Genomic DNA, 15,083 nt, shown 5'->3' on the forward strand with positions numbered 1-15,083 from the left:
TCCACAAAATTAGCCAACTTTGTGGGAGGCTGCATCAAGGGCAACTTTTCCTTGGTTCCAGCTGCTCTTTGCAGCATGGAGGAGCAGGGGTTGTGGTGGAATCCTGCTTGAAGAAGTACAAAGAGGTACAAAAACAAAGACGCACCAGAGGAGGAAGCTACCCTGTAAATAGGGTCACTCCTGTGAAGCTTCAAAACTAGCCAAGACTTGATTCCCTGGTGTTGTTGATTCAGAGAAATGAATATATATTTTCTGGCTGTGATGACAAACTCACTGACTGAGGGTGAGTGAGTCAGAGGCTAGGAGATAGAATGTCTTGGCTCTCCCAAATGATGCCTTGTTTCCCAATAAGTTGTGCGCTCGGAAAGAAGGACACATGAAGCTGTGTCATCCCACGTTGTTGCTCAGTGGTAGCCAACATGGTTTCCTCCTGATGGCTGGACTGCAACTCCCATCATCTCTGACCATTGACTATGCTGGCTGAGACTAATGGCAGTTGGAGTCTGACAGTTTCCGTGTTGGCTATCCCTGCTCTAGCCCTTTGTTGTTTGCTCTGACCAGCAGTGGCTCTTGAAGGTCTCCAGTAGAAGTGCTTCTCATTGTCTGCTCCATGACCATTTAAGTGGAAATCAAACTTGGGGGTTTCTTCATGCAAAACATGTGCTCTGCTACTGAGCTGCCCCTTTCCTGAGGAGGCTAAAGAGCAAGAACAGGTTTATCGTGAATGGAGAAGCATTGTCGATTCCGTGAGTCACCTGACCGATTGCTGAGTCAGTGGAGTTTGGAGAATAACAGCGGCATTATGTTTGAAGTTCTGCCTTTTGGCCAGCTGCATCAGCAGTATTCAAGAACGGCGGCCAGCTGGCTTGATGTACTTTCTTCTGATAAGCTGCTACTGCTGCGGTAGAGTCTTGTTGCTAGAGTCCTGACCTGAGTGCTGTGGGGCTTACTGTGATTTGCTCTTTGCTCAGGTGCAGATTGCACCAGCTTTTCATGCTGTGTTCAGAACCATTTCTTGCAAAACACAGGTGGTAGAGATGTTGGGGCCAGCTCATTTTAGCTCAGAGGTGAGGAATCTCTGGCCCTCCAGATGATATTGGATGCATTGCCTTCAGTGCTGACTATCGGCTGCTGTGTCTGGGGCTGGTGGGAGCTGGACTCCAAGAACATCTGAAAAGCCATCTCTGTTTCAATTTGCTTTTAGTTAAGGTGCTGGGCTGGGTATTTTAATCACTTAAATTATTGGTAGCCAGCATGTTAGTCAGATGTTGTTGAACTACAACTCCCATCATCCTTTGGTTGCTAGTCATGCAAATACATGTAATATAAGGGGCCGGATTGGTGATGCTGGACCACAACTCTCATTATTCCCAACCATTGGTCAGACTGGCTGGGGCAAGGGAATCCAAAAACATCTGAAAGGCACCACATTGACTACCCCTGGTTTAAATGGTTATCTCTGTAATTGTTAAAATATGTTTTTAGGTGTGTTTTATGTTTTTCATCATGTGTGAGAGATACATCAGGAGGGCTTGCCCTGAAATATTGGGAATGAGCAAAGAAACAAATTAAAGTTTGCCAACAGCAAAAACCCCTGCCTTATTTTGTGCAGATCATCTACAGAAGTGTTGTCATCCATGCTTCACTTTGGGGATGTGATAGTCTTTGCGTAAAAGTACACTGTATATTGCACACTGCTCTGCAAATCCCATTTATTTCTGTGGGGTATCTGCAAGAGATTTTCTTAGTTTACTCACAGTTACAGTTTTTCCTTACATGCCCATGATCCCTGACTTTGGGGCACATTGGCTAAGACTGATGGGAGTTGTAGTCCAGCAACTTCTGGAAGGCCACAGGTTCCCCACCTGTGAAGAGAAACCACAGAAACTATGAGAAACTATGCAGAAGGGGATCTACCCCTTTTTATTTTCACTACCACCCAAAAATGGTACAGTTTGGGTGGGTTTGAGAGAGGAATTGTAATTGGCTCACCTTTATCCAGTATATGGATTTCAAGTTGAGTGATGAAAATAGATAATATTTGGTGCAAACCGAGTTACACAACTCTAATTGCTTTCTGTTTCCATGCCTCACATTATTTTCAGTTTTAAAGAGACATGTTCACTAAGCAAGAAGAAGAAGACCAGACGGGAAGAGATGTCTGAGAAGAGAATCCAGGAAGAATATGAGAAACTGGGAAATATTAGGTAAAATTAGGTAAAATCATAGAGTCATAGCTTTGGAAAGGACATTAAACATCACCAGGTTTAGCACTCACAGCATCCTGTCTAGTTTCTGCTTAAATATCTACAGCAAAGGAGAGATCCACCACCTCCCAAGTCAGTCTGTCAAACAGCTCCTATCAGTACGAAGTTTCTCTTCAGCTTCAGCCACAATCTGCTTCCCTTCCATTTCCACCCAAGGGGAAGGGCTGTAGCTCAGTGGTAGAGCACTTGCTTTGCATTCAAAAGGTCCCAGGTTCAATCCCCGGGATCTCTAGGTAGGACTGAGCATTTTCCTTGTTTGGAACTTTGGAAAGCCATTGCCAGGTAGCGTAGAAAATACTGTGTTCAATGAACCAATGGTCTGGCTAGGTATACAGAAACTGCCTTTGTTACCTCTTGAGTCTGTTCTGTCTTCTAGTGCTTTAAATATTTGAAGAACTGTATAGGTTTTGCTTCTCATGCATAGGCATCAGAGAATTTGATTCAATTTGCATTTAAAGGCAAAGTTACATAATTTGTATTTTCTATAACATTACATGAAGCAAAACTCAGGTGTTCTTTGAAGTTCACACTTCTCTGAATTTTGCAGTACAGTTCTCCAGCCAAGCAGAAATGCATGTATCAAGTTAGAGTGCAGCTAGAAAAGCATATAATTAACATTAATGAACATGACATACAAAAATGCATTATATTAGGGGAACCTGCTTTGTAGAAATGATCATACTAGAAAAGAATTGCTTACAAAAAGGTGCATATTAGAATAAATTCTGATGGATTTTCAGGCAGACTCTTTACTTTGAAAAAATCATAAACTAATGTGGAGAATTTAAGATTGGGAAAATGAGAAACTGAGAGGATGGAAAAATTGCCCGTTGCTACACATGCACAGCTGTCAACTGAGGAGCTGAGTGTTTGTTTTTTTAACTAAAAAAAAAAAAACGCTAACTGCTAATCGGTAAAATATTTCCTTATTGGCCTCTCTAGTATTAAATGCTTCCCCTTGTCCCATTTCCTTTCCAGTTATCCAGAATGGGTGACAGCGTTCTTTTTCATCTTGATGACTTTGCTCTGGTTTACAAGGGAGCCTGGATTTATCCCAGGCTGGTCGTCCTTCTTTGGAAAGTAAGTTCCTACTTCATAGCAATAACTTTTCCAAGTGGAGTTGGGAGGGGCAGTGTGGGTGAGAAGGACCCGTGTGATATTTGGTGCCATATTTAATACTGAAATGTCAATGAGGCCTCCTGCGCCACATTTGACATCAGGCAAACACCCCACCACCACTGAGAGCATTCTATTGTAACTATCCAACCTCCCAAAATTTCAACACCTCTTGTGATGCTTTGACCCCTTTCCATTTTAACAGTTCAAATTCTACAAGCACCCTCCATATCTCCTCAGAATCATTTCTCCTGCATATTCTCCATCTACCCTTAATGACACATTTTAATTTATCATTAATAGATGTATCCCACACTTCTTAATACCATTCTTCCACTTAAATTATGCTTGCTCCTTCCACTTCCTAGCTATAATAATGTGTGCAGCTTTCAATAAATTTGTGGGCAAGTCCTTCGGTCTATGCTGCACTTAAGCCATTTATGGTGATAAATGCGCTGGCACAGCTTACAAGCGTAGTTTTTCAGTTTTTCTGAGGATACATATGTGAAGCTTCAGCCCCAAATATCTGAAGGACCATCTCCTTCCCTCCAGACCCTCTCAGGTTGTAAGATTTGAGACCACCTTTGTTGTTGTACCACCTTCAGAGATTTGAGGGAAGACAGCTCTGGAGAGGTCATCTTTTGGGGCTTCCCCCATGCTGTGGAATTCCCTTACCACAGAGGTAGATTTGGCACCTTCGTTTTGTAGTTTTCCTAGCATTTTGAAGACACATCTCTGTGTCATGGCCTTTGACATATTAGGACCCACCCTGGTGTTACTGTTGCTATAACATGTATAAAAAATGTGGCATGGTGTTTTGGGGATGTAACATGGAGTCTAAAAACTGCAAGAACATGAGCAGCATGCCAGTAGAACTTGCAACAAGCCATTAAGAGGAAACAGGAGGAGCCACACAGATCTCTGCTGTCTGTTTTCCCTGCCTTCTATAAACAACTCCCATGTCTTTTCCCTAGGAAAGGCTATCGAACCGATGCCACAGTCTCTGTTTTCCTTGGGTTCCTCCTCTTCTTGATTCCAGCAAAGAAGCCATGCTTTGGAAAGAAGGGGAAAGGTATGAGGGACTCAACATAAGAGCACTCGACACATCTTGTATTAGCTCCTTTTGGTCTCCAGCCACACACAAAGTACCTGCAGGGGAGTTCACACATTCAAATCGGTCACAACAGTGAGCTTCAGATAATACTTGTTTCCAGATTAGCTCCCATTGGGAGCATTTGCATAACATATGTAGGTAAGAGGCAATGATGTATGATGAATAACCACATGGGGGCAATTCCAGCCATTTGCATTCTAGTTTGCTTGTGAACTCTGAGGCTTTCCTGAAAACTGGCTGTCAGATGATGGTGTGGTTGCTCGAGAGTAAACAGGCAAGACTCCAACCTGTCTTTTCCAGACTTTATTCTTCATGCAAACTATTTACAGTGAAGAGCGTTGTAAGTTCATGTCTGGCTCAGTCGCTAGAAGAATCTGGGAGTGGTCGGTTTTTGTACCTCCCCCAGCATAAAAGTCGCGTCGCCCCCAACCTTTTCCATCCCTCCCTGCACCAGAGCCTACTGCACAGAATGGGCGCTGGCAGGGGCAAACTTCCCGCCTCTCCGGTTTGCTCGGCTTGGTGTTGAGGCTCTCCCTAGCATCCCCTGGTTGCTGCACCTCTTCTCCACTGGAGGTGGGGCTTTCCTCCTCACCGGAAGAGGAACTGCTTCGCAAGATTTTCGGAGGCTCCCTGTAACACAACTGCCCTTCCATCTCTCGCCTCTGAGCTGATGGCAGTTCCCTGACACTGGCCTTACCTAAAATGATGCCCTCCTGATGTTTGGGACTACAACTCCCATCAACCCCAGCATCATACAACCATGCTGGCTAAGCTATATGGGAGTTGTAGTCCAAAACATTGGGTAAGGCTGCTGTAAAAGAAGGTAGTGGTCTTCTGCTAGATTAATAAATTCTTACTTTTTATAGGAGGGCCAGACTTCTTTCCCTGAAGCTTTTCTTTTCACTAGACTCTGGCTGGGGTCAGCTTCCATTTTCTCAGCTCTTTTCTCCCATCAACCTCCCTTTCCAATATATAGCATCAAAGGCCAGGTTAAAGAGGTGTATCTTCAGCATATTGCAGAAGCTAAATGTCTAAACAAACCTTTTGGTGGAGGGGGGAGATTCCACAATTTAGGGGCTGCCTCTTCCTTACCTCAGATTCTCCAGGCTTGTTTCAGCTGGGCATGATCACAGTTTGCTTCACACACTCACTTCAGCAAATTGAAAGCAGAACAGGAACAACAATTTGCCCCTCAGAAGAAAATGTTGGCCTTTTGCGACTCCTAAGTGAGACCACTTTTAACCCAAGCCTTCTTTTTCGGCACATCCTCAGTGTATGCGGTTTCATATAGGCTCCAGTTTCTAACTAGATTTGTGGGTTTTGTTATTTTTAAAAAAGTTCAGAGCAAGCAAGCAATGCAGAGGGAGGATGTCTTCATTCCTGTCAGTCCTGTTCCAGGACTCTGTGTTTCTTTGTGAACATTTCCTGACAATGTGTTCCACGCCAATCTGAGTTTGCAAAAGAACCTGGGAAAATGACAATTTTATTTTTCTATGTGTGTTTTCCTTTGATGCAGGAGATGTTCCGAATTCCACCAATGTCAACGCAGGGGAACCAATAATCACCTGGAAGGACTTTGAGAAAACCATGCCCTGGGAGATTGTGGTCTTGGTTGGAGGAGGTTATGCTTTAGCAGCTGGATGCAAGGTAACACCATTATCCCCAGATAACCTCCTGTGCTATAAAACTGGGATCCACACACGTCAGAGCTCCTTAACAATGATGCATCTCTCTTCAAGAGAATGCTGTTTTATCTCAGGTCACACACACCCTAGTCACTCAGTTTCACTCTCTCTGGTGCCCCTAAGATACTATTCTTTGAGCTTCCTCCCTCTCTCTTTTTCTCCTTCCTGTTCTACAGATGTCCCTATGACACTGGACTGACATTATATGGCTGGATGACTTTCACTGTAATATTGGGGCCTAGTCACAGTTAGAGATGAAGTGAATTCAGCACTGCAGTGAATTGCCTGCAGTTGGAAATCCTCACCCCATTTTGAGACCCTCGGTCCCTCCCGAATTTAGGAGTGGGTCAAAAACATTGATTTAATTCTATTAATTTGTACACCACCCTTCATCATGTTGACCTGATCTCCAGGTTGGGTTCCAGCAATACATAAAAAAATGCATTGAGCAAAAATTCTAAATGAATGTTAATGCAATCCAGTTAGTAAAATCACAATAGACCAAAAGCATGATGCCAAAGAATTCCTGGTGGCTGCAGGCTCAATCCTTAGTTTATTTTTATTTATTTATTATTTTATTTTATTTATTAGATTTATATACCACCCATCATACGATCTTAGGGCGATTCACAGAATAAAATACAGGATAAAAACAAGTAAATAGCTAAAACTAAATAGCAAAACAAAACCCCCCGCTTCCCTACTCTACTCTGAAGGCAAGATTAACATAAACATACTGAAGTGGAAGCAACATGAAGATCATTTCTTTCAGCAATCTCCCGTTAGGATGAGAGATCCCCCACTCACTATTCTGAACCACTTTTTAAAAAATGCAAGAGTGCACTATACTAAGAGCACACATACAGTTTTGCAGAAATTGATTACTGTACAGGGATTGCCAAATCAGAATTGTAGGGTCATCTTAAATTTATGAGGAAAACCTACTTGGGGTACAAAAGTTATTGTGAGCATTTTAATCTAAATATAATCATTTCTGCAATTATTAAGAAAACTATAGTAACCAATGTCTTTTCTCTGGCTTCTGGCCCATGTAAACTCTCTTTCTCCACCAGGCATCAAGCCCACTGCCTCCTCTTGCTCCATGACAGGAAGGTATCGGAGAAAGTATCTCCAAGCAGGGCGTTTGGAAGGTGGGGGCAGAGATGAGGGAAAGCCCCATTGTGTTATTGAGGGTCCTTGTGCTATCTTCTGCTAATTTAGCAGAACCCAGACCACATAGCCCAACTTGGTACAGTGGTACCTCAGGTTAAGAACTTAATTTGTTCTGGAGGTCCATTCTTAACCTGAAACTGTTCTTAACCTGAGGTACCACTTTAGCTAATGGAGCCTCCTGCTGCAGCCACACCGCCACTGCATGATTTCTGTTCTCATTCTGAAGTAAAGTTCTTAACCCAAGGTACTATTTCTGGGTTAGCAGTCTGTAACCTGAAACGTCTGTAACTTGAGGTACCACTGTATTCAGTTATATGTGCTCAACTCAGTGTAGTGGCCAGTCCATTATGTATTCTTGCAGAGTAGTGAGACTGATGTCGTGAAAAGATGCTGATGGACTGGAGATGTCCAACTTCAGTTTTTTTCACCCAATGTCTTTCCCCCACAGACTTCCGGCCTTTCCACATGGATTGGGCGACAAATGTTATCCCTGAGTAGCCTTCCCTCTTGGGCTGTCAGTCTTTTGGCCTGTGTCCTGGTCTCCATAGTAACAGAGTTTGTTAGTAACCCAGCAACTATAACCATCTTCCTACCTATTTTATGCAGCATGGTGAGTACAGACTTTGGATCAATTTATTATCAATCAATCACCTAGTTACAGATATGTCTCAAGGCAACTTGCAGACATGTCTTTAAAACAGCTAAAATGGTTTTTAAAACAGTACAAATACAACTGAAAAATAAGTTTGAAAACAATACAGAATGAAGACCCTAAAACGTGCTGAAACAAACTTATTATTGCAGAGTAATCCTACACGTGCGTACCTAAAAGTAAGCGCTCTCAGGTAAATGGATATAAGCTTGCTGCCTTAGTCTTGGAGTCAGCAACCTCTTAGGACCCATAAGCTGTTGTGGACACTACAAAATACCCATTTCACAGAAGAAAAATGGATGGTGCTCAACCGCCCCTCCCAAATAGAAGGCAAAACACCAAGTCCCCTCACACAAAACAAATAAAACACAGACAAAAAAAAGTAACGTTCTGCCCCCAACCTAAGGCAACCCCTCCCCCAGGGCAAACAACCAGAACCTGCACCCCCGCCAGCCCAAATTTTAAAAATGAAAGGACAAGGGGACTTGGGTGCAGTAGTGCCTACAGGTGCCACTTTGGAGGCCTTGATCTAATACTCTATCCACTAAGGGATGTGGGTGGTGCTGTGGTCAAAACCACTGAACCTCTTGGGCTTGCTGATCAGAAGGTCGGCAGTTTGAATCCCCATGATGGGGTGAGCCCCCTTTGCTCAGTCCCAGCTCCTGCCAACCTAGCAGGTTGAAAGCACGCCAGTGCAAGTAGATAAATAGGTACAGCTGCAGCGGTAAGGTAAACAACATTTCTGTGCGATCTGGTTTCCATTGCGCCAGAATCGGTTTGCTCATGCTGGCCACATGACCCGGAAAGCTGTCTGTGGACAAATGCCGGCTCCCTTGGTCTGAAAGTGAGATGCGCACCGCAACCCTGTAGTTGCCTTTGACCGTCCAGGGGTCCTTTACCTTTTACCTTATTCTATCTACTACCTGACATTGGCTCTGAAAAACAATGGTTTCCTGCGAGGAATAGGTTTTGGTAGTCTACTACTTTCTCTGACTACAAATGCTCATATCTCCCCTTTCTCTTTCCAGTCAGAAACTCTACAAATCAACCCTCTGTACACCCTGATCCCTGTCACCATGTGCATCTCTTTTGCGGTGATGCTGCCAGTGGGCAACCCCCCAAATGCCATTGTCTTCAATTATGGGCACTGCCAGATCAAAGATATGGTAAGTACCAAGAGTGATGCATCCAGAATGATCAGTGATCAAATTGGTTAGATAAGGGGCAGTGATAATAATCACTTAACACTGCAACTGTTTTGTTGTAGTGCTTAAATGATGGTTTCCCCCCAAATTTGAAACTGGGTAGCATCTTTCATTTCAATTGTGAGTTCAGATTGGATGTCAACATTTCTGTGAATTGCACAAGTAGTGTGCTTGAGGAATCTTCAATGGGGACCAAGGAAGAGCCTCTTACCTCTGTACAGTAGAGTAAATAATTTTACACAAGTGCCAAAGGTTTCTGTGCATGCACCCCCTCCACCCTCCATTCAGATATTATCCCAGTTCTGTTACATGTGTATGTCGGAACCCACATGCCCATGACCCCAACATGCACTTCTACAAGAGCAACAAAAACACTAGCATAGAGACAGGCATGTGTTGGTTTAAATGCATGCATACCTTTTACCTTGGGTCTGAGGTTTCCTGAAGTAAGGCAAAACTTAAGAGTCAGGTTCTCAGCCAGGTGTTGTGCAGAATGAGTTACCTGGCTATGGCACAAAGGCAAAACCAAGAGGAGAATTACCCCGCCCCATTATCAGCAGCTTCAACAATGAAGTTGCTAGCACAATTTACAAGCAGACTGGATCAGATGGAGAAGGGTCAAAGGAAGGTGTGGTTGTGGATGTGCTTGTGTTAAAATGTGGAAAACCACCACAGTACAAAAGAGATTTCTCACCTGCTCTAGGATGAACTGAAATCTCAGCACCCCTTGCTAACATTGAGGATTTTGTCCAGACCATTTTAGAAAAATGATTAATCTCATAATTTCATTGAAGGCATGTCTACCAGTACCCCTTGCTACCTTGAGAGGAGAAGTCCTGCCTTAACTGATGACAATTAATGTGGTCTGTTTCCCTTGTTTTTTTTCATTCATAGATCAAAGCTGGCTTTGGTGTCAATCTGATTGGTCTAGTGGTTGTTACAGTGGCAATAAATACTTGGGGAATTAGACTCTTTCACTTGGATAAATTTCCAGACTGGGCAGCAGCCAGCAATGTCACTGGCCCATCATAGTCAGCGTCCACAGAACTTGCTGGCTCACAGCAAGTTGGGAGCAAAATATTTGCACAGCTGTTAAGAAAGGAAAACACTTGAGTGTATATTTGTTCCATTAACCTGAACTAAGTAAGAAGTAACTCTGTTGGAGGCTTCCCTAACGATCACCATATCTCTGCCATCTAGTACTGAAGGGGTTGGGAAAAGCATGCATTATTCTTGTCTTTCAGCAATACCATGGAATTGCTTTGATCCCTCACTCCCCCGTCTTTTCCACAGAAAACCCATTTTTGTTCTACAGAACACTCAGACAATTTGTCTTCTTTACTTGATACATAAATCACAGCGCCCACAGTCCCAACATCCAAAGTGTGTTTTGAAGACTGTATCTATATGTATATATCTATAGAACATTTTTTTTAAAGGAAAAAGTTAAAAGTTGTATGTGGAATTATTTATTTGGTAACAAGGAAGAACCAATTAGATCAGCCAATTGCTCAAGCCCAGAGGGTTATCTGCACAGCTGCCCTTTGGTCCAGGGAGAAGACCAGGTCCATGGTAGACCAGGGTTCAAATCCCACCTCGGCCGTGAAGCTCACTTAGTAATCTTGGGCTGGTCATTGTATCTCAGTCTAACTTAACTTAACAGGGTTCTTGCAATGATAAAACGAAGAGGGGAAAGAACCATATAGGCCACCTGGAGCTCCTTGGAAGAAAGGCAGGGCATGTTATAATAAATTAAACAAAAAACAGCCAGAGGGCACCAGGCTGCATTATGCACTCTTGCGATGGAGTGTTACCAAACTGCTAGCAGGAACCCAGTGATAGAGAAAGCTGGGGAGGCAGATATCCAGCCTCTGGCTAATTATTTATCACATTCTCCAACTTTGATGCTTATCTGCCTTCTGTGGCAGATGATGTTTTTTCAAGTAAAACTTGAAAGCCTCATCAATACCACATTCACTTGCCAGAGCAAGGAGCATCCTTCAGATGCCTGGCACTCTTGCAGATGATGCATCATTCCTGTTCTAAATATATATACATTCCTAGATCTCTGTTCTCCTTCCACTACACTACACCATGGGGGCAGCCTTGAGGTGGCAAAACAGACTCCCAGAGAGAACACTTGACACCTGAATCTCTCCCAAACTAAATACCAGGCCTCTACAATAGGCATATTATTTTAATAACTGATGTAACCAGAAACTCTTGGATGTGTACAGAAATAGAGCCTTTGTTAACCACAGTAACTGTACTAGGATCAGTTTTTTTTGTGGGGAGGGTTCCCTCTTAAAGGAGGAGGGCTCCTCTGATGCTAATAAAAATGTCTATGCTGTAGAAATTGCTTGTGAATAAAATAAATTATTCAAGCTTCGGAAATTATTGTGATCTGTAGACATATTAATGGAGATGTTGAAAGCCTGAGTGAGTACTCTGCGGCAGTGCTTTTCCCCCTAGAAAAATAGGTGCCGGTATTCACCGTGAAGCTGTTACACAGTAAGTGCCAAACTTTTTAACAAAACAAAAAAAGAAAGGTGCCGGTACTGCGTACCATCTTGTACCCCCTTTGGGGGGAGCACTGCTCTTCGGCCCTCTGTGGAGATGACATAGCAGTGCCACAAGCCTCCACATGTAGAGATGGATGGCTTGGCAAGTGATGGAGACCCAGTTCACACGTCACCTCATCATCTTGGGATCCATTTCCCCTACAGTGACTTCTTCCCACACTATTCCAGCAGCATGTAGTACTAGCACCAGAGAGACCCCGGTTTAAATGGCCACTCAGGCATGAGCACACTCAGTAGGTCAAGGGTTCCCCAATCGGGGCTGTGAGATTCATTCTGTTGGTCTATGGCATGTCTGTGACCAGAAGGGAGTTGGCAGTCACGATGGGAGAAGTTGAAGTGGCCACCCACTGAGATGTTAATTTAAGTGGATGATTGACAACAAAGAAAATTCTCTGCACATATAGACCAAGTTGCAAACAAACAACAACAAAATAGAAAACAGCTAAACTAGTAATGTCTTGAGCAATATATAGGAAAGCAACTGAATTAGAATTGCCTTGGGTAATTTATTAGGACACTTGTTTTGATTATCCCAAAGTTAAAGAGGCAATTCCAGGGCAAACCATTTCCAGATTCAAAAGTCCTGTCCCAGCTGGACAGAGAATGCCACCATTGTTGCCCAAATATATACGTTCTATTAAGTGCATCTGAAATAATTTTACCATTCTGCTAAGAGAGAGAGAACTGGATTTGAGCATCGAATTAGCTTCAGTGTGACAACTGTACTTTATTGTAGATAATGCCACAGCTCCATTAAAACAGCAAGTTTTTATCTGATGTTTGGAGTGTGGCAGGAACAAGATGATCTCTCCCATTCCATTTAGTTCAGAGATGAAGGACTCTCTCCCATCAGCCCTAGTGAGACAATTAATATGGGGGGAAATTAATATGGGGGGAAAGAATGGTCATCCAACAGCATCTAGAGGGCCACAACTTCTCCACAACTTCTCCTTCAGCTTCATTGGTATCTTTTCCTCATTCAGATGCATTGATAAAAGAAGTAACCCGGACATGGCAGTACAGATGGAAGCATTCAGGCCTGGGATTTGCAGTGTTTTAGGAACAGAGGCTGATAGGAAGTTGCCAATACCCTGAGTTAGACTACTGGCCCGTCTAGTCAGCCATGTCTACACTTCTTGGTAGTGGTTGTTCTTCAGGATTTCAGAGTGAGTTCTTTCTCATCCTTACCTGGAAATGCCATAAACTAAACCTGGGACCTTCTTTGCAGAAGGCGCACCAAGTCAGAACCTTTACATCATTAGCAGTGACTGTAGGCTATTTTACGGATTCCCAAATACACTCCTAAACCTTGGTCAAAGACAGCAGAAAAAGAACCTTCATACAGCCAAGTATCCTCTTTTACTACATTATAAGCTGTCCTGAGTATTGCTATAAAGTACTGTTTCTACCAATACCTCTTACAAGCATTGCTCAAGATGCTACACTTGCTAGACCCTCACAGATGAAAAATCACAGCATGGGAAAAACTGGTGTTCGTATAGACCTACATTTATTTTATTTTTTAATTATCTTAACTGCTATTTTTTTTAAGTATAACAACAAACATACATATCCTCAACCCTGCCTGCTCCCTTTCTTGCTTTGAATGCATGTGATTTCAGCCACAAATTCAGCACTGACATTTTACATCTCCATTGCCTCCCTTTTCATAGAAATGGGCATTGCCAATAGACTAGAAGAGCAGCATACCTATTTCGGATTTCTAAGTAGACAAACATCCCTGGTATTACAATTTTGTTTGTTTTTCTTGCAATGAGGAGCAATGTGGAACCACCACGAAACTGGTAACATTAAGAGCACCTACTCTATACAGCCCAGGTTCAGTTCTTGGCATGTCCAAGGTAGCGCTGGGAATGCCCCCTGCCTGAAACCCTGGAGAGCTGCTGCCAGTCAGTGTAGACAATAAGGGCTAGATGGACCAAGGGTTGGGAGAATCTCTGCCTGCAGGCATGGAAGTAGATGGAGGTTTATGCTAATCCTGGTCTGTGTTTGCTACTACTTGAACCTTCATAATTATGTCAACACCACAGACCAGGATGCCCTTCCCAAATAGTTCTGGCACTTCTGAAACCCATTAGCGACTTTTGAAAGCCATCGGCACTGATGTACAAAGGATTGCAGATCTCGAAAGAGATGTAAGAAGTCCGCTCAATTCACATTAATGGGTACTGACATCAGAATGTCTCTTGGCTTTGTTTAGAACCAGCTTTGTTTGCCTGAAAGTTAATTGCTTGGCAGATCTGAATAAGCAGGAACCTTAAAAATGAGGTCGGGGCAACCCCTCTGTTTTTCCTTGTACTGTATACAGAATGCACACTCTGCATTTCTGGGAAAGGAAGCAAAAACATTCTTTGATAAAATGCCTGTGAAGGAATTCAAGTTCTTTTAGCGCAAAAAATTCTCATTTGAAGAGGGGATTTCTTACCACGGCATAACAGCGTGCACCTGTATGTCACAGACTCAAAATATAGTAAAAAGAAAAAAAGAGAAAAAAGGAAGCTCTAGGACAGGCATCCCCAACCTTCGGCCCTCCAGATGTTTTGGAATACAATTCCCATCATCCCTGACCACTGGTCCTGTTAGCTAGGGATCATGGGAGTTGTAGGCCAAAACATCTGGAGGGCCACAGGTTAGGGATGTCTGCTCTATGACATAATCCAAGAGAATTTCTGGTTTCAGTATGTAAGGTTGTCTAAATATCTACCTCAAGCTCCAGTCAAGGGAATAATCTCCCAGTTCATTCACTGTGAAGTAAACACATTTTATTGGTTGAAGTCGCTCACCATACTTCAGTATTTACACTTCTCAGACACCCACCCACCCACACACACCCTGACCACCCAGATGTCTTCAAGAAGTCCATGAGAACAGCAACAATGGCTACAGAGATGGGAAGACTCTGGTTGTACTTGGGCTTCTGTGATGGGATCTTTGGAGCCCGAGAGTGGAAACAATAAGTCCGTGGGCTAGGGAGCAATGACACCATGGGTTAGTCCTATCTGGGGCTGATCCTGGGTGCAGTTCCCCTTCTGACATGGAGTCCGCAACCTCATCCACTGAAGGAGGAGCATCTGCCCCCAGCGTCATCACACTCACACATACTTCATCCTCCCTCTAGAGAGGATTTGTCAGAGTTCAAGGACACATTCCAACCAAGAAAAGAAGTTAATATGGGAACAAAGGTGTTGGAAGAGCACCAAAGGGGCCACATTTAACTCTCAGGCCTCAGGCTCCACACCCCCGACTTCCAATGTACCCATGCTAATGC

General features: G+C 43.4%; 1 protein-coding gene across 2 annotated transcripts in view; it reads left to right on the forward strand.

Annotated features, from left to right (window-relative positions):
• The window catches only part of SLC13A4 (solute carrier family 13 member 4), a 38,989-nt gene extending 27,383 nt beyond the window's left edge, over nucleotides 1-11,606 (forward strand). For both annotated transcript variants that reach the window (XM_081927042.1, XM_081927041.1), the window contains exons 10-16: nucleotides 2,106-2,207; nucleotides 3,246-3,347; nucleotides 4,358-4,455; nucleotides 6,014-6,144; nucleotides 7,804-7,965; nucleotides 9,036-9,173; nucleotides 10,107-11,606. In XM_081927042.1, coding sequence (XP_081783168.1) covers nucleotides 2,106-2,207; nucleotides 3,246-3,347; nucleotides 4,358-4,455; nucleotides 6,014-6,144; nucleotides 7,804-7,965; nucleotides 9,036-9,173; nucleotides 10,107-10,244 — 871 coding nt within the window. In that variant the 3' untranslated portion in view covers nucleotides 10,245-11,606. The remainder of the gene's footprint in view (nucleotides 1-2,105; nucleotides 2,208-3,245; nucleotides 3,348-4,357; nucleotides 4,456-6,013; nucleotides 6,145-7,803; nucleotides 7,966-9,035; nucleotides 9,174-10,106) is intronic.
• The last annotated feature ends 3,477 nt before the right edge of the window (nucleotides 11,607-15,083 follow it).

The sequence above is a fragment of the Podarcis melisellensis genome (genome assembly GCF_964234715.1).
Source record: "Podarcis melisellensis genome assembly, chromosome: 10".
Classification (NCBI taxonomy): Eukaryota; Metazoa; Chordata; class Lepidosauria; order Squamata; family Lacertidae; genus Podarcis; species Podarcis melisellensis.